General features: G+C 41.5%; 1 protein-coding gene across 5 annotated transcripts in view; it reads left to right on the forward strand.

The window, feature by feature from the left end:
• Positions 1 to 17,519, forward strand: part of PIKFYVE (phosphoinositide kinase, FYVE-type zinc finger containing) — a 63,083-nt gene extending 45,564 nt beyond the window's left edge. For all 5 annotated transcript variants that reach the window (XM_061379000.1, XM_061378972.1, XM_061378980.1 and 2 more), the window contains 19 exons: positions 231 to 409; positions 872 to 985; positions 1,371 to 1,479; positions 1,587 to 1,741; positions 2,335 to 2,425; positions 3,425 to 3,485; positions 4,058 to 4,201; positions 4,372 to 4,492; positions 5,467 to 5,562; positions 6,330 to 6,413; positions 6,887 to 6,978; positions 7,617 to 7,781; positions 8,335 to 8,394; positions 8,772 to 8,948; positions 9,494 to 9,597; positions 9,859 to 9,987; positions 11,985 to 12,246; positions 12,919 to 12,993; positions 13,906 to 17,519. In XM_061379000.1, the coding sequence (XP_061234984.1) occupies positions 231 to 409; positions 872 to 985; positions 1,371 to 1,479; positions 1,587 to 1,741; positions 2,335 to 2,425; positions 3,425 to 3,485; positions 4,058 to 4,201; positions 4,372 to 4,492; positions 5,467 to 5,562; positions 6,330 to 6,413; positions 6,887 to 6,978; positions 7,617 to 7,781; positions 8,335 to 8,394; positions 8,772 to 8,948; positions 9,494 to 9,597; positions 9,859 to 9,987; positions 11,985 to 12,246; positions 12,919 to 12,993; positions 13,906 to 14,021 (2,334 nt within the window). In that variant the 3' untranslated portion in view covers positions 14,022 to 17,519. The remainder of the gene's footprint in view (positions 1 to 230; positions 410 to 871; positions 986 to 1,370; positions 1,480 to 1,586; positions 1,742 to 2,334; positions 2,426 to 3,424; positions 3,486 to 4,057; positions 4,202 to 4,371; positions 4,493 to 5,466; positions 5,563 to 6,329; positions 6,414 to 6,886; positions 6,979 to 7,616; positions 7,782 to 8,334; positions 8,395 to 8,771; positions 8,949 to 9,493; positions 9,598 to 9,858; positions 9,988 to 11,984; positions 12,247 to 12,918; positions 12,994 to 13,905) is intronic.
• The last annotated feature ends 5,574 nt before the right edge of the window (positions 17,520 to 23,093 follow it).

A 23,093-nucleotide genomic window follows, 5' to 3' on the forward strand; every position in this document is an offset into this window, starting at 1 on the left:
GGACTCCCCCAGCTTAATGCCTGTCCTCATCTCAACCAGCAGGTGTTTATCTGATTTATTTTAATTATGTATTTGCCTTAGCTTTGCATACATGCTCTCTTTTGTTGTTTAGTATGTTTCAGGGTTCCAGGTGCTTCTTTTAGTAGGTATACTAGAGTGCTGCCCATGTTAGCTTGTCCTTAATCTTGGTTGAAGGATGAAATTAAGACACTTGGCTTTCAATTTTTCAGGTGACACCAGTTGTTCCCCTTTCCAACGATTCTTGGTCTATGTCATTTGCAAAATACCTTGAGCTGAGATTCTATGGGCACCAGTACACTCGAAGGGCCAATGCAGAGCCTTGTGGTCATTCCATTCACCATGACTATCACCAGTATTTTTCCTATAATCAGATGGTGGCATCTTTCAGGTGAGGTCCACTGCTAAAAACTTCCTTCTCTCTCTCTCTTTCTCTAATAGCATATAGCTCTAGTAAGGTTTCATTAAGTCTGTCCTTCACTTTGAGTATGGCATCGGAGAGCACAACTGCAGTATAGCCACAAGTGCAGGGTTGAGTGGTGGCTTCCAGAGGGCGTTCTGGGTCCATCACTGTCCTGGATGGGGTGGGCAGTATTCCTAACTTCATGATACAGAAAGAAAACACTTTTTCTATGTCTAATCTCAAACTTTCAGAATTTTGTTTTTTTTATTTAGTCTGTTACAGTTTTTGCCTAGGAGATAAATGAACAGGGTGTTACTGCTCCTAAAAGTAATGAAAACTCTGGTCCTTGACAGTGCACCTTTTCATATAAGGGCCACAAACTTCAGTATGGTATAGAATTAGTACTATGTGAGGAGTATCTTGTTAATAGGCATTGTATTGTCTTCTCAGCTACTCTGCAATCCGGTTGCTTGAAGTGTGTGTCCCACTCCCCAAGATCTACATCAAACGGCAGGTTCCGTTAAAGGTTACTATTTTGCAGGATCTCAAAGATTTCTCTCAAAAGTAAGCTTTGTTTTTAATGCCTTCCTCAGCTTATTTGTATTTTTGGCATTTTATAAGTAGAACATAAAGCTATTTTTGCTAGTATAGATAAGACTTGCTAAATGTTCATTATTTAATGGACAAGTGATGGTTTAAAACACATTTATGTGTTTATACTTCTAAGGAAGGGTGGTATTGGAATCTTATTAATTACCTTTACCTGTTATACTAATGGCCTTTTTTAGACTCTTTACGTAAATTCAGGGTGACAACCTGCAGTACAGACTGGCATACATTGTCTTTTGTATTCTTAAATGCTAACCTTAAAAACATTTGGACTTTCATTAAAGAATGTTGAAGATATTTCAAGTAGTCACAGCTTAACTCTTTGCATCCCTGTTGACAGGGTGTCACAAGTATATCTTGCTGTTGATGATCGCCTTGCTTCTCTGAAAACAGATACTTTCAGCAAAACAAGGGAAGAGAAGATGGAAGACCTCTTTGCCCAAAAGGAGGTAATAAACTACTTCTGTATTGGCAGATCATAGGCTGCAAAGTGTGTGGAGAAGCCACTCTAGTGTTAACCCTGGGAACAGAACACTGATAGTTTTTCTTATGGCAGATGGAAGAGGGTGAGTTTCGAAACTGGACTGAGAAAATCCAAGCAAGGCTGCTTTCATCATCATTAGACACACCTCAACAGCTGCAGTCTGTTTTTGAGTCTCTGATAGCTAAAAAACAAGGACTTTGTGAGATGCTGCAAGCCTGGAATAACAGGTAAGAGGGCATGGAATCATGAGCAACACTGATACTGTGTTGGTTATAGGAGGGAAGAGGTTCTTTTTTACTTCCTTTCCCTGTAGTGCAGTTGCTGTCATTACACATTCTGCATAGCTTGTGCTGAATGTCCTCTACTGGTTCAGACTAGACAGCTGGTTGATTTAAATAGAAAATCATTTGAAGCTAGATAAAAGTATTGTGTTATAGAACTCCATCTGAGAGGAGAAAATGTCCTTTGAATAAAGGAGGAAAGAAGGGAGTGTGAGAAAGCAATTGATTGACTGAAATTATTCCAGAGGTGAAGAAAATATTCTGTCTTTGGCCATGTGATACATAGCTTTGGCATATGTTAACAACCATCAAATTTGCAGTACAGACCCGTCAAGTATGCTTGGCTGTATTCTAGTATGGGGAAACTTCATAACTTGTGCCTTTCACCGCGAATACGCTGTAACCTGTCTTTTGATTACCTTTTTGGTTTGCCTTTTGTGTTGTTTTTGTGTGGTGGTTGTGTTTTGTTTTGTTTTTTTCATTTATTTTTTTGGGGTGTTTGTTTTTGTGTATTTTATTTTATTTATTTATTTATTTAGATTGCAGGATCTCTTCCAACAAGAGAAAGGCAGAAAGCGTCCATCAGTACCACCCAGCCCTGGGAGACTGAGGCAAGGTGAAGAAAGCAAGGTATGAGTAGCAGACTGGAAGCTACTTAAACATTTGGGTTTTTAGAGCAATGGCATAGTCTTAAGACTGGCTTCAGTTTACTTAGTAAACTTGTTTTGGTACATCATGTAGTTTTCAGCTGTAAAAGCTTGACTTGTATGTTGGTATATCTGTCTCTTCCTGAAGATGTGAACCAAGAGCTATATTATACAGAGGATGTCTAAGTACAAATAGGATTTGATAATTTTATATGGTGTTTATGTAATGTTAATATGAATACTGGCAATGGAGAGCTGCACTCATTGTCAGGCATATTCCTAGATAGCAATGAAGTCACCTCTAGAGTCCCTAGCAGTTACCCATCAGGCTTATCCTTTGTGAAAAAGAAAAGGCATAAATACCAGGCGAGGCAGAGCAAAGAACACAGGAAGAACTGGTAATGAATCTGCAGGTTCTTATCTGTTCTGTGATGTGTCCCATGGGAACTGGCTGTGGTGACGTATAAATTATTTTGGACTGCTGCATCAGGAGCTCTGTCTAAGGGTACAGCTGCCAACATGCTGAGTGCCCACCCTCTGAGGTGCTGCTCTTCTGAGGAAAATGTCCAGAATGCAAGGCAGTAAAATACACGCATCCGAAAGACTGAACTTCCAATAGTTCTGATGTTAGCAAGGTGCACTAAGAAGCCCCATGAGGCCCCGGACTTGCTCTGCTGCATGCATATATGTCCTTTCCACTTAATACATATTTGTTAGATGCTAAAATACACTTAACATTGATCTAGCAACAGGTAGGTTTTATAGAGGAGGAGTGTAATCTTGCAGTGGTAGCAGGTATAAGCATCTTGGTGTGCTGTTGCTGTTTTATGTGGTGGCTGACACAATGACAGTGCAGTGGCTGAGAAAAGTGGGTGGGAGTGCTCTGTTGTGGTATATCTGCTTTTGCAAGTGTTCCACAGAGAAAGGGATACCAGCTGTAAAGAGCTGGGCATCAACTCTGGTATTTTGTCATTCTGCTTAGATCAGTAGCATGGATGCTTCTCCACGCAATGCTTCTCCAGCACTGCAAAATGGAGATAAAGGTATGTTGTTTGTTAGTTTGTTTGTCTATTCTTAAGCTACCAGAAGTTTGGTGTAACCCTTTCCCTGACATAACATGTGGGACTTACCAAATTTGATAATTTATCGAGAAACAGTGACTCCCCATTGTCTCATATGGGAATAAGCCAGTTTCTATCTTACTGTTATGAACAGTGAAGTCTGCTTCTAATATGAAGTTGAATGACTGATGAAACTGAGCCAACCAGCAAGGGCTTTGCTTTGAACTTGAGTTTAATAACTTTCAGAGGCTTTCTAAATAACTCAACGTCTACATGGAATTTGGGAAATGCCTCTTACTTCTTCTGTGAAGTGGTTATGGATGCTGAGGTCCCTTACCTGTGAGGCATACTGAAAGTTTGGGAGCTGAAGGTGTCACATATAAGCATATGTGTCACATTAATCAGCTTGCCCCCCCCTTTGCTCTGGGTGGCCTGACTTGCTTTCTAAGTAAAAACTTCCTAAAACTAGACACTGGTGATGTCTTGGCCTGGGAGCAAGAAATAAAACTTCTGACAGACATGTAAAGTGTGTTCTTCTGTCCTTATACTCTCAGAGGATCGTTTCCTGACTACTTTATCAAGTCAGAGCTCCACAGGGTCCACCCATCTTCAGCTGCCCACCTCTCCAGAAGTTGTATCAGAGCATGTGACAGGTTCCAGTGCACTGTCTGAACAGGATACAACAAGCAGCTCAGAAGGTATAGTTCAGTTATGGTCTTATATTCTTTCTCTTGCTTTTCTGCCACAAGTGTATGAGATCTGTTTAAGAAATGTCAAATCTGGAAACTCTCTGGTCTGCAGCCTTCCTCCTGAGTTTACAGCTGGGAGTTTAATATTGTAATGCAGACTTAACTTACCTCTGTTCCAGATGTGTTTGATGGATACTCACTGGGATCTACAGACAGCCAAGTGAAGGAGAAATCTACTATGAAAGCTATTTTGGCTAACTTTTTGCCTGGAAACAGCTATAACCCCATTCCATTTCCCTTGTAAGTACTGCATAATATATCGGATGTACGAAATTAGCAGTCTGGTCAAATGGCAGACAGAGCTGTGCATGCTTCCTTTGTTCAGTATGTAATTTAAGTCATTATACTTGGGTTTGCCTCTGAAATAAGCTATAGAGCTTCTTGAAGGTAAGAGGTTTTCTGTGTCCCTTCTTGCGTCCCTAGGTGCTTGTAGGTTACTTGCTTTTCTTATTAATGAACCACCCTTGTGCATATACGTTATCAGTTTTTCTTCCTCCTAGCAGGCATGCCTTCTCAGAACTTTAATGGGAGGGGAAGGGGGAGAAAGGTGCCTTCTAACTTCATTTCTGCAGAGAGGGAGTAGAAATGTCCTTCCTTAGCAAACACTTAGTAAAGCCACATGTCTGCCTCTTGTTTTTGCTTCCAGATGTCTTCCAAGATGCCAGTTGGCATTTTCTGTGTGTAGGTCAGGTTCAATGGCTACTATGTTTGCCCTCAAGTCTACCTCCCATATGAAAATGACAGGCTGGAAAATCTTTCAGCTACTTGGTCTTCATGCTTTTTAGTGTTTCTTGTTTGACATGAGCCTAACATTTGGCAGCCTGAGTTTAACTTCTGAATCCTAGCCCCAGGGTATTAGTGGAGGTCACAGGCTAATGAGGTACAAGTTTAATGACTGGACTCTACACATAAGTAAATCTAACAGAAACTCAGGCAGAAATAGCAGCTCCTAATCTAACTTGGAGCTAGTCTTCTGGTGTAAGCAGTTTGTTTGAAGCACTTACTGCCCTAACACACTACCATTTAGGTTTAACCACATAGCTATGGATGTGTCATGAGAAAGCTGATATATGGGGAACCTTGGTTCTGTGCTGAGACCTGCAGCTTGGGCCCGGGAGTGCAGTGAGGAGACCTGGTTTTTGACCAAAACTTACCTTATCTTTCCACAAACTTCTGTGATCTACTGACAGTCTGCCTATGTCATTTTCATTTAGTGACCCAGATAAGCACTACCTAATGTATGAACATGAGCGTGTACCTATTGCAGTCTGCGAGAAAGAACCAAGCTCCATCATAGCTTTTGCTCTCAGGTACTGGTGTGATTTTTCTGTTCATCTGACACGTGTGGTACTTTTGCACAGAAAAGCTGCAAGGAATATTTAAATCCTAGTGCTAGGAAACAAGCATGACAGAATTTCTTCACTTAGCTGTATTGAGAATTTTGACCAGAGCCAGAGTTCTCTCCTGTTACTACTTAGATATGGAAAGTAGGCTGTCCCAACTTGCAACTGGATTTTAGGCTTTTCTTGCCAAACTCTAGTACACAAAAGTGAATTAGTTGTGTAGTGTTCCCTGTAACGTGGTATTGTTAGAGAACAAAGTGAAACTGAATTTTGCGTGGCTTTTCTGCCTGGAGTAAATGCAATTAAGCTAGGAAACAACAGTTAAATATTCGTACTGCAGCCTATACCTTGTCTGTCTTTGATCATAGCAGCTCTTACTACTACTGCTCAGTTCTCTGAACCAGCTACTTCAGTAAATCTTAGGTTTTGTGTGCCACAAGGCAGCAGAACTTTAAAAAAACACATTCGTTAATTGTGGAAGAGGGAGAAAGAAAGGGGATTATTTTGTGCAGTATGATCTAAAGCAGCTTCTCTTCTAAGGGAACAAAGTTCCAATTGTAAGAAAAGATTGAGAGGGTTTTTCTACTGTGTTTTTTGTTTCCTGTGGTTGACTCTGAATCTTTGGGCTAGTGTTACAGAGTCTTCCAGAAAACAGCTGAGGGAGGTGGTGGTATTATTTATTGCTATTAATTATTTGTTTTTATTATTAATTTTTATTTTCCTTTCCCCTTCAGTTGCAAGGAGTACAGAAATGCCCTGGATGAGCTGTCCAAAGCATCTCTGAAGAACAGTACTGAAGAAGGACTACAGTCAAACAGGTTTCATGCAGGAATTACAGTACCTAAGGAGAAGGCACAGTGATTGTAGTGAATAAGCCAAAACTAGGATGGGGAAGGGCCCTCAAAATATGCCTCTGTTAGGATCTCTGCTTTCTGATGGAATCTGATGCATTTCATGTAACCGACATGTACTTGCAGTCTCTGGGTTTCCATTTCATGTCAGGGGCTGTGTTGGCTCCATCACCTGATCTCTTGACTGTGTGCATGGTAGGGATTACCTGACCTGCTTACCTTTCCTTTGGTGATGGTGCTCTTGCTATGGAGCCATGAGAGGTTTTTCCTCAGGGAGGTGGAGGAGGACAACTTTGAGAGTTGGAATTACAGCTTTAAATTCCTTTAGCAGTATTTAGTGTTAGGCATGAGGAGAAATAAATGTACAGGAGTAAAGCAATAGTGTCTCAGTTTGCAGTATTTGTTGGGCTGATGAATTGTTATTTTCTTTCTCCTTTCAGCATGTCAGACAGCAAACCAAAGAGCAGTAGCCCTGTTCGCCTGCCTGACGCTAACATGGGTCCTTCAAATCGCAGTGCAGAACCAGAACAGCGTAAGACTATTTTGCCAAAATCACATCTATGACGCTAATATCAGCTTAGACTTGAGTCTGGCTAGCCTGGGTTCTAGCTCTTAGAACCCAGAAAGTTGATAAACAAGATGCATTCTGAGTTGAAATTGTGACTAGCGTTAGAGTTGACTTGATGTAGAACATGTGTGTGTGTGTGTGTTTTTTGAAGCCTGTGCCCATAATGGCTTTCTCTGATTCTTATGAGATCCAGTTATCATTCAGTTATTTGGTATGTTACGACCATGGTTTGTTCTCGAGTCCAGCCTGTTCAGTGTGATTATGATACCCATTATATATTCTGACCTCTTTTGGCACTGCCTTGTTTAAAAAGATGGCAGTTAAAATATTTTGAAATGGAGAGGTGAGGTTCTTACTATGTTAAAGCCACTCACGCTTAGTCTGTGTTTTCAGATGACTCAGTGTTCCAGAGTGCTACTTGGAACACTAAATCACCTAAGCTGGTGGACCTTGACTGCATGAAGACTAGCAAATGAGTTATAGTGGAATGACATAATTTCTTCAGCTGGAATAATGACTGAAAAATGTTTGTATGAGTTGTGCTTTATTAAACTGCCTGTGGAAATGCCAAAGTCAACTTCTTTTATTCCTTTTCACTGTAGCAAAGAAACCATCTAGTGTTTTATCTTTCTTCCGTGGCACGGGAGGGAAAAGCCCGGATCTGTCTTCCCAGAAGAAGGAGACCTTACGTGGTGCTGACAGTGCCTACTACCAGGTTGGACAGATGGGCAAAGAGGGAGCAGAAAACCAAGGAGCAGAGCCTCAAGGTACAAGACTGTTGAATCTGTTATCAGTCTTTGATCGTTACTTCTTCCAGACCTCATTCATATTTGTAAGGCCCAGAATGGACTCCTGCTCATACTTTTTCAACAGTCCAAGGTTATTCAACATTGATTGGAAATGAATGATTTGAGCACGAAATGCAGGTTTCTTCCAAAGACATTGCTTTGCTTTATGAGAACGGAAATAGGGTCTCTCAAATCCCAGTAACTATAGGGATGTTGAGTAGTCTGGACTTGAATGCCTTTGGATTGAGTTGATTCTAGTTAAGTAGCTCAAGTCTCTCTTCCTTACTTCCTATTTGACTTTCCTTGTTTCAGCTCATGGAAAATGAGTCAAGAGAGAAAGTTTGTACTGATGTGTCCTATGAACAGCTGTATCATACGATTATAGCTGTATGTCTAGTTCCCAATGTACTATTCATTCTGTATTGGAAAACAAAATTTTTTTCTTGTAATGCAAGTTTACAAGTAGTTTCTTACATGGCTTTCTCAGTAGTTAACGAACAACCCTGACTGAATGGTTCCTTTATGCCTTCAGATGATGTAGATGGAGGAGATGGACAGAAGAAACAGCTAGTGAATCCCCATGTGGAACTCCGTGAGTAGCTATAAATAATAACTGAAGTCTAAGCTGACAAACTCCCTTTTTTGTGCAAATGTAGTGGAAATCTTGAAGTTTAATAATTATTTTTCCTTTTTATTGGGCACAAAGATAAAATCAAGAGCAGAGCAATGCAGTTTTTACTTATTGTAATCAGTCTGTCTCTTGACACTTTACTGTGGCATACACTGAGAACTAACCTAAAGGGGGTTGACTTTCCTGTAATTTTCCATTTAAACTTCCGAAGTGCAATTAGACACAAGAGGGGTGTTTAGCACAACAGTATTATTCTAGATACAAGTAACATCTCTAAGTGTGATCTCATGTAGTCAGTGAGTACTGCATGCTGTTATTGAGGAAGACCTGTTTTGCAGAGTTTTCAGATGCGAATGCCAAGTTCTACTGCCGGATTTATTATGCTGGCGAGTTCCACAAGATGCGTGAAGTGATACTGGGGAGCAGTGAAGAGGACTTCATCCGATCCCTCTCTCACTCTATGCCCTGGCAGGCACGAGGGGGCAAATCTGGGGCTGCGTTCTATGTCACTGAGGGTAAATGCAGCTTCTTCCTCCTTTGTAATTAAGAGGGGAATGGGAATGTAATTGGGGATGGTGATGCTTAGTGTGTTGTTTAATCCCTGATTATTTCTAGCCAGAAGGTTGCTGGCTATGAGGTGGCCATTCAAAATGGAAAGTTCAGTGGATAGTTCTGGGGTCTTTAATACCAGATTATTTGTCTCTTTGTATGGGCAGGAGAGCAAAATGTAGTTCTGTTTTTAAGTAGTAGTAGCTAGGGTCCCCAGTTGAGCAGAAGGGTTGTACTCTTAGGTAGACTTCAAAAAAAAACAACACAAAAACTTGAGTATAATTCAAGAAAACTGGTTAATATAGACAGTGTTTCTCATAATCCAACATGCTGTAGTTGGTTTATAGGATTTTATCTTTTTTTTAACTGTGGCTGACTGTAGGCCCTTACTTAAAACAAGTCTTGAATGGAAGGGTCTGTAAGCTATTTCTGTTGTTGGTATAAGAAGGTTTTGCAAATTTACATCAGTTATTGCATGTAATCCTGTTGCCTCTGTCTTATGTTAAAACAGATGATAGATTCATCTTGAAGCAGATGCCTCGTCTGGAAGTCCAGTCGTTCCTTGACTTTGCTCCACACTACTTCACTTACATCACTAATGCAGTTCAGCAGAAGGTACTTAAAAAAATAAAAAGTGTCTTGTATTTTCAGCAGTGTTCTGTATTTTACAGACTACTAACAGCTTCCATTAACCCCTTTCATTTAAGTAAAAGAAGATGTTGGTGGGTATGAGTTGTTATAATGCATTTTTAAGAGAGAAAGTGGGAATTTTGCTAGAGCTTCTAAGCTGTAATACAGTCAGAACAGTAGTGCTCTAGGATTTGACTGCTGGCTGCCTGTGCACAGAGGTATTACCCCATGTCTTCTCCTCATTAGAAGCCCACAGCACTGGCCAAAATCCTTGGGGTATATCGAATTGGGTATAAGAACTCTCAAAACAACACTGAAAAGAAGCTGGATCTGCTTGTTATGGAAAACCTTTTCTACGGCAGGAAAATGGCTCAGGTAAGAACCAAGTGTTCTGTTCCCTTGAAGTGCAGTTCCAACTGGGAGCAAAAGGAGGGTTACCAGTAGCCATGTAGGTAACTTCTAACTTTGCATGTGTTGTCTATAGCTAGCACTGCTCAAAGATGACTTTGAGTTTGTGCCTGTTGCCTTATGTGAACGTTAACAACTCAGTGCCTGTATTAGCTAGTTCAGAAAGCTGTCTTGCAGGCTTCAGTTTTTAGAAGTTTTATCTGACCCTGCATCTCTGGTCTTGGAGAGAAAACATCACCAACCTAATTAGGAAAATGCAAAGCTTTTAGAAGAACTAATGGGGATTACAGACTAATTTGTTCCAGAAGAGAGCCTCACCAACAGATATGGTGAATTACTGTGTAGTGGAGAGGAAACTAATGTTTTGAACCTACTGCTTTCTCTTTAAACCACTTCATGTGTGGTGCAAGATTTTGAGTTAGTCATAGAATCATAGAATAGTTAGGGTTGGAAAGGACCTTAAGATCATCAAGTTCCAAAACCCCTGCCATGGGCAGGGACACCTTGCTCTAAACCATGTCACCCAAGGCCTCGTCCAACCTGGCCTTGAACACTGGCAGGGATGGAGCATTCACAACCTCCCTGGGCAACCTATTCCAGTGCCTCACCACCCTAACAGGAAAGAATTTCCTCCTTATATCCAATCTAAACTTCCCCTGTTTAAGTTTTAACCCATTACCCCTTGTCCTATCACTACAGTCCCTAATGAAGAGTACCTCCCCAGCATCCCTATAGGCCCCCTTCAGATACTGGAAGGCTGCTATGAGGTCTCCACGCAGCCTTCTCTTCTCCAGGCTGAACAGCCCCAACTTTCTCAGCCTCTCTTCATATGGGAGGTGCTCCAGTCCCCTGATCATCCTTGTGGCCCTCCTCTGGACTTGTTCCAACAGTTCCACGTCCTTTTTATTTGAGGACACCAGAACTGTACACAATACTCCAAGTGAGGTCTCACGAGCAGGGTAAAGGGGCAGGATCACCTCTGTCAACCTGCTGGTCACACTCCTCTTGATGCAGCCCAGGATGCAGTTGGCTTTCTGGGCTGCAAGCACACACTGCTGGCTCATGTTCATTTTCTCATCAACCAACATCCCCCAAGTCCTTCTCTGCAGGGCTGCTCTGAATCTCTTCTCTGCCCAGCCTGTAGCTGTGCCTGGGATTGCTCCGACCCAGGTGTAGGACCTTGCACTTGTCATGGTTAAACTTCATGACGTTGGCATCAGCCCAGCTCACAAGTGTGTCAAGGTCCCTCTGGATGGCATTCCTTCCCTCCAGTGTATCAACTGAACCACACAGCTTGGTGTAGTCTTGCACTTAGTAAAAGAAAAGTGATCTTTCTGGGGCAGCAGAATGGAGACCTTAAAACAACTTGGGGAAAATTCTTTTCTAATACAGTTGATCCTGAAAAGGAAGTTCAAACAATTGTCACTTCCAGAACTACATCATGTCAATTCTTTCCACTCTAGCCCTGAAGTTAGTGAAATTGCGACCAGACAGAGCCTAAACAGCCTTCTCTAACAGGACCTGCTTCAAGCAGGATATTTGACTGGAGATCTGAGATCCTTTCCAACCTAATGATGGTCTGTCTTTTGCCTTGCCAACAGATGTTAAATAGTGCTTCGTGCAAGACCCACCTCCTTTAGTGTCTTTACCTAAACCTAGTTTACTTGTAAAATATGAGAATAGGAACACCCTTTCCCCCTTAAATTCGATTAAATATTAATAAAGTAACTTGACTGAAATTTGTAAATTGAGGTGGCAGAGCTTTCATGTGGGTTTACATGCTACTCTCCACTCAGGAATCTTTAATTTTTATAGTATAAAAATGTTTTTTGTTAACTGTCTTCCTTCTGCAGAGAAGGAGAGTTGCCCTGCCATGCTGCCTTTTCAAATGCTGCAGTGAAGTGTGTTGAAGTCTTGAACCTTGCAGAACAGTGGAACAAAGCAGTGCTCTTATCTATTTGCAGGTTTTTGATCTGAAGGGCTCCCTCCGGAATAGAAATGTTAAAACGGACACAGGGAAGGAAAGCTGTGACGTGGTCCTGCTGGATGAGAACCTTCTGAAGATGGTCCGGGACAATCCTCTGTACATCCGTTCCCATTGCAAGGCTGTGCTTAGAGCTTCCATACACAGTGACTCCCAGTTCCTCTCCAGCCATCTCATCATTGACTATTCCCTGCTGGTGGGTCGTGATGATACCAACAATGAGCTGGTTGTTGGGATCATTGGTAGGTTGTATTTTCTTGCTTTCAGCCTGTGAAACTGCTTGCTTGTGGTTTTGGTATTTAGAGTACTCATAGGACTGTACTTCCATCAGAGATGTGTGTTAGGAAAGCTTGTCTTTTTCCTGATGGAATACCACTCTCACCTCTCATGGGTATTCAAAGCAAAGCCAGGAAGCCGCCTCTCCAAGTCTTGCATAGGCTTGTGTTAGCATTTTCTTTACTAAGAATGTATGCAGGAGGCTGCACAGGTAGTGAAAAAGCAGTCAAGTTGGTGTTTAACTTGTACTTTGACTCTACTTGAAGTAAGGAAGGTTATTTGTGTGTTTCTGTGTTTAAACTTGCAAGCTAATTTCAGTAATGTTTACGTAGCCATTTAAATTTTCACTGTGTTAAATACGTGCCTGGGGAGTCTGTGTTTTTTGTAGCTGCAGGAGGAGTTGATTTGTGATCTTGGTGGTCTTTTTGAGATGCTGTATTCATCCTACCCAAACATAATTTATACTCTGGAAAGTGAGACACCTGGCAGGGGAAATGCTGAGGTTCTGGCTCTGGAAGCCTATTGCTTTCTTGCCCTTTCTGAGGGAAAATAGGTGCATTTTAGAACAATGTTACTTGGGTTATAGTAGATACAACATGTTTGTGTGTGGATTTTAATTCTATTTTTAATTACAACAGACTATATTCGCACTTTCACCTGGGACAAAAAACTTGAAATGGTGGTGAAGTCAACTGGCATCTTGGGAGGACAAGGTAGGTCCAGAATGAAAATAAAGCTTTTGATCATGTTTCCTTGTTACCTGGAAGGTTCCAATAGCTGTGCTAATAAAGCCATAACTTCCCCCCTATGCAGATCTGCAACACTAGGTTAAGGTGCCCAGAACAGGGGGAGGAATAACAAGTTTCAGCTAAATCAATACATCGATCTGCCTCCATGAGTGACCCTTTAAGTACTATAAAACTGATCAGACTGTGCTTTTCTTCGTTACCAACTACTTACCAGTTACCAACAACTTAGTTATCTATATATAGAGAGACACTAGTGAAAACCTTACTGCCTGCTTTCAGAAGGTGTTTTCCAAGTCCAAAAAATCACATACACTCTGAGCTCTTAATGCGAAGGAATCCTTATTGAATGACTGACTACTGCCCATATTTTGGGGAGCTGAGGAAGTGAGTAGAGTACCTTTTGTGCATCATTGCCTAGAGTCGGCCACATGGTGGAGGGCTAGAAAGAGAAGGGAAGTGGAACACTGGAGATATGCTCAGGTGTCTGAAGGAGGTATGAGCATGTCCATGGGGTGAAATTCTTCACGGGAGAAATTTAGATCTCTGGAAACCTTATAAGTCCTGTAAACAGGAGAAGAGGAAAATGAAACTGATCTGGGCTGATGTAAAAAGCCTAAATGGTTCCCTCATCTTCAGGTATCTCAGTTCAGTGTTGGGGTCCAGACCTTGATCTCTTTTCTCTTCTAAATGTTTAAAATAAAAGGAAAAAGGAGTGGTGAGGGACAGCTGTTAATGCTTTTTGGTTCCAAGAGCCTTTCATATATAGTATGCCTTCATGATTATGATATCTGGTGTTGTAAACTGTGATGTGACATTTGTTTGTACTGCAGTATATTCTTTGGCCCATTTCTAACTGCTCTTGACTCTTGCACATAGGTAAGATGCCAACTGTGGTCTCTCCAGAACTTTACCGGACCAGGTTTTGTGAAGCTATGGACAAGTATTTCCTGATGGTGCCAGACCATTGGACAGGACTGGGCCTGAATTGCTGAGCTAAAGCCCACATTGGGAAAGCACAAGAAGAAAATGACATTATAGGCGACTCCTTTCGTGTGGTCTGTCCAGCAGTAAGCAAGAGGATTGCAGTTCTATGTCTACGCTGACCATATGCATCACATTGAGAAGTGTGAAATCTGCTTGTTGCACTTTAATCCTCTCTTGGAGGCTGATAAGCAAACCAGCCTCACTAAGGATCTAACCTGTAAGGTACCACTGACCAGCACTGGTAAAAGACATTCCATCTGTCAGGAGGGAAGATGGTGGTATCCCCATGTAAGAGTACTGAAATGGGTACTATCCGTTCATGACAGTGTAGAAGTACATGATCCTTGTAAGTCTTGCACTGCCTAAGTGGTGATGAATATGAGCAGCTCATGTTTCTGTAGTGGATGTGTGGTACTGGAAATGTGAAATAACCCCCACTCCATAAGGGTGGGTGAGAAGAATGAAGTTAATTCCTGAGTTCTGCTATTGTTACAGTGGTTTGTAGCTGACCTGTTTAGGATCCATGAATAAGTGTCCTGCTTATGCTCTGTAGCTTTGACTTTTTTCCTGGGTTTTATAAACAGTATTTTCTTTTTAAAAGGCAGCTCCATAGCTATAATGCCATATCATTATGCCTTTTAGGTTGTATTACTGCAGTACAGCTCTGTCCTTATCTGCCATAATTTCATATTAGCTGAAACCCATAAAAATGTCAGTCATCAGCATGCTGCAAAACCCAAAACTTACCCGTTCAGTCCTAAACAGTACTCTGATCTGAATGTTGCCCAAATCCCTGGAAACAGGCAACTGAAAAATATACCCTGTAATTTAACAAAACTTTATTAATTATAGTTGAAGGTAATCCTTTCCTTAGCGAAAGGCACTAAGTTGCTAGACAAAATGAAGCATATTGCCTTAGAGTGACAGCTTTCTCCTTAATGAAACCATCATTCATGGCATTTCACTTCAAATCCATTTCAGTTTTCCAGGACTTTCAAACAATCCATTTACCTCATTGTGAACCTTTGCCAGGAGAATGTTTTCTTGCATTCCTGACATGCTGATGAGAGTAAGCATCCAGATCTCACCACACTGTGTAGTCCCAATGGAAGAACTTTCTTCAGCAGTATTAGATGATTTTTTTTCACCACTGAGATGAATGTATTAATCTTCTGTAAAAAGAGAAGTCTGAACTAACAGGTATCTTGTCTGATGGATGAGATGTGCAGAGATCTGTGAATCTCTTTATGACAATAAGCACTTCTTAATGTTTTTATTAATTTTTACCTGGTTTTGTAGGTCATGAGTTTACTTTTTTAGCTTCATTATTACGTAGGCCAGTAAATAAGAGGGTTTTATGAGTCTGAGAGGCAAGAATACTGTCCTTTGACTTCTGGTCTCTGATGGAAGGACTTCAAGTGAACATGGAGTCTAGGACAGTATATTCTTTATGGCCACTTGCTCATACTGACCAGTTGCTTGGTAATGCCATCTTTGCTGTAGCTATGGATTGGCATATACATTTTGTTCACTCCTTGTGTGTTCAGTGTTTTCTTCTGCGTCAGATGGTGGTGTGTCTGTTCAGGAGTGACAGCTGGGCAGCACTAAGAAGGCAAAATGCCAGCAGTGGAAATTGAACTGTTGGCTCCAAAACCCACCAGCAACAGTCACTTGTGTTGGAAGAAGTCTTCCCCACCCCATTGCAAAGCCCTACTAGAAGATGAGCAAAGATGATGACCTTGAAGCAGCAGAAATGAAAGTATTCTCACTTCCTCTGTACAAGTGTAATCATTGTTTCTGGGTGTGCAGTGTTGAAGGCTGCAGTGATGTGTGCTGTGGGAAGACGACACAGTACTTCTTGATTCCTGTGACCCAGAATCCTTTAGTCCAACACAGTGTATCAGGTACAGCTGACCATCTCCAAGACACATCTTGCCTCCTGTGTTAAGATGTGGCCTGGATGGCTAGCTGTATATGGGCCCTTTTGTAATAAGAATCAACCAGTCCATCAGCTCAATGTTACCCTCACTTCTGTGATTTCTACCTTCTGTCTTGTTCCATTGATGTGAAAGAGCATGCCATGCAGCCTGAATCTGTTCCAGTCCCAAAGTTTACATGTGTTCTTTTCCCTCCTTCCCCCCCTAAAGTTTACGGAGGAAAAACTTGACCAGTTAAGGTGACCCAACAGCACCTGGTTATGTAACCTTCCACCTTTATCAGTATATGTGTTAGTTGATGGAGCATGAGTATGGGCAGTGCCATGGCATCTGCACGAAGCTAATGTAGAGCTGTGATGTGCTAGCCCTGTCCTGTCTTCAGTAACCCTTACTCCAGTGTTGTGTAGCTGCTTCGTACTGCTTGTCTTCCAGTATCCCAAGCAGCTGGCTCTAAAGCAGTGTGACTGTAGCTATTATTCCCCTGTACATCACAGCTTAAGGCCCTCAGAACTGAGAAGGTGAGAGAACCTTCCACTGGCCAGCACTGTTGTGCAGCCTGTGGACACATAGCCCAGATGTGTGAATTGTGACCTTCTTGGGATGAAGTCATAGCAGTTGGAGAGATTTGCAGGGTGATCTTGAGCTGTCATCAACAGCTAACTTTGGGTCAGGATGTGACTGATGGACTAGTCCTGACCAGACTGGAATAAATGGCAAAGTGCTAGTCATAAGTAACATGGTAGCTGCACTATCAACTGGAATTGGTTCATATTTGGATGATGTGGTATAAAGCTGTAAGCATTTCTAGTTTAAATCCCAGCAGTTGAACAGCTCTCAAGTGTTCCCTTTTCAGAATAACAGTTGTCCTGTCATTTCAATTGCTGCAAGCTGACTTTCTCAGAAGGACAGCAATTCCTTTGTGCAGAAGAGATCTTTGAGGGAGCTCCTTGTGAGGTTTAGGTCTGTGTCCCTGCAGCATGCCTGAGAAAGTTCATGGGGAACAGCTTGGGTATTACATGATCCCTTTGATTAGAGTTTTTTATTTCTTTATAACACAGGTTTAGCATATAAGTGTGTGAGTAAATCCCAGTCGCAAATGTGAAGACTGCATTTCTTCAGAGCTACACTAACTCTTTTTCTTCTGTTGTCTTGATCCGAGGCCTTGTGACAAATGTCTAAATCTTGACCCAATCAGAAGTGATGACTTGCTTTGAGTCATCATGCAGACAGCAGAATGCCTTGTCGTGGCCCAGCAATGCATTCTGTCCCCCAAAAGCACATGAGGGATGCTTGCTGGTTAAGTACCTCTGCTGGGCTCTGGGGAGTTGCCTGTGGAGTGGACTCTCCTCTGTGAGAATGACCAAAACCAAATGAATCACTCACTAGCAGGTGGCCAGAATAATCACTATTCAAAGCACTTAATGTACATAATGTATGTATTTCTAATCTACTTTGGTTCAGCTGTATTTTATAAAGTTGATGTACTAAACTATTTCAGAATAACTGCCTTGACTATTTGGAGAATCAAAATGTAATGTATGTAGATACAAATAAAGTGACTAAAATATACTTATGTCTGGTCCATGTGGTGGAGCAGCTAGGTGTCATAGCATCCCATTTTCTTGATCAGCAGCTATGCCCTCTTATTTACTTTGCAGTGATTGCGCTGTTGGAGGTCACCAGCTTTGTGTATGATGTAAGCATGCCTGCTTCTCTCTGCCTTGCAACTCATCTCTCCTAATGGAGCAGGACCTCTGGACAGCTCTACAGGTCAGCAGCAGCAGAATGTGCGAATAATGCACTTCTCCCACAAATAACGCACTTTCATGCACTTCTCCCACCTTCTCCCCAGCCCGCTTTTCAGCACAGCGCTGTGTGAGACAGGAAGCCCACTTTGTCCAACAGATGGTGGTATTGCCATGGCCCAGTTCTTCCATTAAATAGAACACGTTCCTCAGGAAAAATCTCCAGGTATTTCCATAGTCTTATCTTAAGTGGACTAGATGAAAAAAAAATCCCAGGAGGTCTGAAAATGAATGATGTATCTTGATTGCTTCACATTAACCTGGTATGTAGTACCCTCCTATCTTAAAGCTGAAAAACGTGATTAGTTCTGGGAAAGGGACTTGCTGGTTCCTGGAATATAAACCCCAAAACCTAAGTTTTAAGGAATTCTTTTCTTTATGTGCCATTACCACTTTTGCCAGGTGAGTTCTAGTTATCTGCTGCAGTATCAGAAGCTGTCCTGCCATGGGTGTGTGAGCAAGACAAAAGGTAAGATTCTCATTTCAGGGGTAGTGCTGCCTTATGCTAGTGTATGGTTTAGTGGTGTAAAGCTTAAAGCACAAATGCAGGGTCGGAGGTTAAACAAGTTCTGGAAACAAGAGCAACCTGCGAGGTATGCGGGAGCTGTGATGTGAGAAGTCCTAAGGAGAAAGAACAGAGCTTTGGTAGTGAACGGTCCGTTGTGGTCAATACTCTTATGATGACAAAAACATGTAAATACATATGAGTTGTAAAACCTCATTGCTGTTCTGAAGGAGAGAAGTAATTGTAGCCTCACCTTTGAAATGCTAAAGATGACTTGTGTGGAGAAAGTAGCAGGCATATAAAAAAGGCTTGCTTGCAAGTGAGAGATGAGCATAAAAGCTAATTTATGCCAATCATCATATTGGGAGGTTATTCTTAAGAAGGGTGTGTTTTGGCTGCCAGGAACAGAAGAATCCTCCCCTCAGCCCTGGGAATTTTGTGGTGCTTCGTTTATGAAGCTGTTGAAGAGAAGGTGGGAGAAAAGCACAAAACACCACCGCTGAAGTTGGAAAGAAACGAAAGAACTGCCCAAACCAGGTAAGACTGTGCTCGTAGCTGAAGTAGTGAATTACTGGGAAATACTCCCTACCAACTCCTAAAACATTTAGCCTTTGGTCACCTGCATGTGATGCTGTAATTTCAGTTTTGAGTGAAGTTTCCTGGACTTCGTCTTCAAAATGGAACTTTGTGTAGTAGAGGGTCTTGTACACTGTTATTTCGTGTGGCACAGGGACAAAATACATTTGACGTTTACAGTAGTAGAAGTTGTTTTCATTGGCAAGGTCGGTGCGAAGCAAACCCAGCACAGTTACAGCAGCAGGTTCCGTTGTGAAACGTAAACTGTGCTAGGGCCTGCAGCAGACCTGCTCCAGCCTCATAACTGCCTCCTGCTGGCACAAGCCGGGCTTTTGGCTCAGCTGGGGCGAGGGCGGGTTACGTTTGCTTAAATTACAGCACAGGATGTAACACTTGCAGGAGAAAATATCATCTTAGTGGTGTGTAAATGTGCTGTGAATCTGTCTCTGAAGAGGTGGAGGGCTGAAGCCCTGTCGTAGCTGCATATGTACTGCAGTGAGGGCAGATCCCTTTTCTGTTGGTGTCTATGGCCAGAGAAAACACGGCTGCTGCATCCTGCTGCTTGAAGAAAGGCTGTTTGTGCTAAGCATCTGGAGCCTGTGAAATTCGCCTTCTGGTTTCCACCCAAGTTATCAGGAACAGAGTGGCACTCTCAGTATGTGTGCACAAAAACATTGTACAGATTTTTATGGTGTGAACAAAGTATTACTTTAAAAAGTTTTGTACAGAGAATAATTTTTTAATTCCACATTATCAGCTAGTTAAATATAATGTATTTTTATAGACTTATTCTATAACAAATAGTGTTTGAATATACATTAGCCTTTGAATAGTGATTACTCTCAACATAGAAATACCAGTATTCATGAATACTATTACTTTTAAGTGTTTGTTCAGTTTTGAGGGAAAGCCCCTACGTTCTTCCAGTACCTCTCATCAGTATTTGGCTAGAGGTGTCTTGTGTGCTTGAGGTTGCCTGTCAAAACAGCAGCCAGCTCTGTGTTCCTGTCTCTGGACTCCTGATTTCAGAATCAAACCTGCATTTCTCACTTGTCCAGAACTCTAAAGGCATTTTGTTAACTCTTTATATGTATGTTGCTGTTATTTATTTAGCCTTTAGCCTGTTAGATCCCTGTGCCCTACTGATTGTTCTGCAACAAGGTAACATTCTGAAGTGAAAGCAGAGTGCCGAAGACTCTTTCCTGCTGTTCAAGATTGTAACACAAATAGAGGTACAAAGCCCTGCTGAGACCTGGTCCTTTTAGGGTTGTGCGCATGCATACTGATGTACTGCAGCTTAGCCCTCAAACACCTTGAGAGCAGAAAAGCGAAAAGGTGACAAATGTGCTACCTCAGCTGAACTGAGTGCAGCTCAGTGTGTCACACCATGTCCTACAAGAGCTACATCTTGTGTGATGCCTTAAGCACAAAGACCTATGTTACTATGGCTGTAATTCCACACATGGGCCTTATTCTGACAGCAGTGACTGTGGAAGAGGGAAACTTATAGTACAGGAGCATGCTTATGCTAAAATAGAACCAAGCAGAATAGGAGGTACAGCCAGAAGGCTGTACAGGCTGGCCAGGCATACGGGTACTCCTTGTACATACCAGGCCAGGTATGTACAGGTATGGCCAGGCATACAGGTACTTCTGTACAGGCTGGCCAGGCATACAGGTACTTCTTGCATGCTGCTCCAGCCTCAAGCCTCAGCAGGAAAATTGTGCAATATAGACACAGTTTACTCACTTTAGTATATAATTAGAATAATGAAGTTGTTCAAGACATAATGATCCGGTGATCAAAGGTAGGATAATAAAGAAAACATCATCAAAAGAGAGCGCTGAATTACAGTTGTAGGGATGGGATGGGAATATAGTAACTTTTCCCCATTGTTTACATAGGATCTCCTTTTAATGTAGCCTCAGCAAAAAATGAAACACGGTATCCTGGGCGTGGGCTTCTGTTACTGAGAATCTTCTGACACAATGACATTAAGTAAACTAGCTACCCGATGAAAAAGGTGTATATCTAGGACAGCACAACTGGGATTGCTTAATGTACACAGGAGGAATAAAATGTTTGCTTTTTCTACCAGGAAAATGATTTTCTGGAAACTCCAGGTCAGCCAAATGAATTTCTAATGGTTGAAAGGATCTGTAATCAATTCTGGTTGAAGTGTGTTCCTGTTAATGGATCTGGTACTTCACGAGGATGGAAAAGAGAGGAATAAGGTCATTATTTATATGGCTGCACAGTAGCCTATAAAATGCAGAAATTATATCTACTTCTTCGTGTAAGTTTTAGCTGCCTTATGGAAAACCAATATATTGTGCTATATTTTGCTGTGTGTCCCTTAAGCCCTAGAAGGCAGAGACCATCTCTCAGGCAGTATTTTCCATTCCAGCTCAGTTGTACAGTAGGAATTTACCAGAATGAATTTGTTTTTACTGTGTATTGCATTCTGGAAAAAATAAAATCCCAACCAACCCTTACTTAATTGAGCTCCTGAATGTGTTTTTGAAACACTGACATTTAGGTGAGGTAGATGTTTCCTTACAAGATGTGTGGGCTTGTGAAGAATACATGCCAAGAGTTAACAGACATGACTCCTGTAGCCTTAGCCAAGAAACAGGCTGCAGAATACACTGACTATATACATTTGCTTAGGAAAACATTCTTCTTTATGCCCAACTAACTGTAATTAACTTCTCTTATCATCTGGTAACATACAGAGAAGTCTATTAGACTGTAGAAAGTAAGAAGTAGAAAAAGAAGTCTGGTTAATGTTGGGGGCAAGTACTTTATGTGCCAATGATTTACCTTTAGTTGTTTGTTATACAAAGTGTGGTGGCTTACACACAGATGGAAGCAAAACTTGGTGTTGAATTTTAGCATAGCGAGAAAACCAAGTTTGAAAGTATTTGAACTTGAAATGTTACACTTTTCAGATGCAAAGTTTCAGTAAATGAAGTGTCTTTCTTTTGTGCAGTTCAGTTGAAGACTTTAAAAAAAACACTTGAGGTTTTTTATAAGCTGATAAAAATATATGGAACAACTAATGAAACCTGAGGCATGTCCATGAATGGAAAAACTGAAACTTGCCAGGTTTGATCACAACATGGTCTTTCCAACTGCAGACCATATAAACCCAGTATGTTGCTTGAAAGTTTTGTCGTATTCTGTTGATTCTATTTTTATGCTTTTTAGCAACAGCAGAAGCTAAAGAAGCCAAATGTGTCTTGGGAGCTTGTTGGTTTAGTATAAAGCATGATGGATGATCAGTTCAGTGACACAAAGCAGCCATAGCCACCCTTAATTAAAGCAAAATAGGATGCTAGAAATGAACTTAAAAGCCATTAGGCTTCCATATGTTCTATGCCAACTGTTGTACAGCATACATGTATTTTGTGTTTTATGTGTTTCCCTTTGTGCATGTGTAGTTACATGAGAAGGAAAAGGTACAAGGTCAGGCTCACAGTCTGCTGCCTGTAATCTGAGAGATTTGGCAAAGCTACCAGTGTTTACTTAATAGTGCAGGAAGTCCTACGTAACAGCAACCCTTGGAGAGTGCTTGTGCCCTGCTTTGACTTGAGAAGTTTCATGGCATTCACTCAAACCCCACATGTCATCACGCTTGCCCTCCCACTTGAACGGCACCTCTACAGTGATTCTAGGAAAAGACTGAAGGGGTAATAAGCCCTATCTGCAGGTAGCTAAAGGGAGAAATGCCACAATCTTGGTAATACAATGACAGTAAAATTGACATGTACTCTCAGGAGGAAAGAGGGACCTATGGAATGGTGCAACATTACTTAAAATTGGAGTACTCACATACTGGTTCAGATTCATCTTCTACTTGGTTTGTAGCTTGGATATGTGAATTTGAAGGTTTTCCTTTTAAAATAATGGAATGCACCTCAATTATCAACAGTTACTAGAATAGGACTGATTTGTTTCTATTTGGCATCAGAGGTGGGGGAGTATATTCAAAAAATACCTGTTAACCAAACCAGTTTTGAGTAGATTTTATTACTCTGGGTGGTTCTTGTGGTGTGGTGGTGGTGGTTTTCTTTCTTTTTAATGACTGCTGAAGAATGAGGCAATGCTGACAGCTCCAAGGTTCTACAGGGTAAAACTGAGGGACTTGGCTGCTTGAACATACTCTTATCTAAAAAATAGTACTGCTCCGGATGCATCATGAATAACCCATTTAAACTCTTGATCAGCAAGAACTGCATGACTACATTCCTTAG

This window comes from Neopsephotus bourkii, unplaced genomic scaffold (genome assembly GCF_033783945.1).
Source record: "Neopsephotus bourkii isolate Nb327-2 ecotype Australia unplaced genomic scaffold, CSIRO-AGI_Nbou_v1 NB_196, whole genome shotgun sequence".
Taxonomy (NCBI): domain Eukaryota; kingdom Metazoa; phylum Chordata; class Aves; order Psittaciformes; family Psittacidae; genus Neopsephotus; species Neopsephotus bourkii.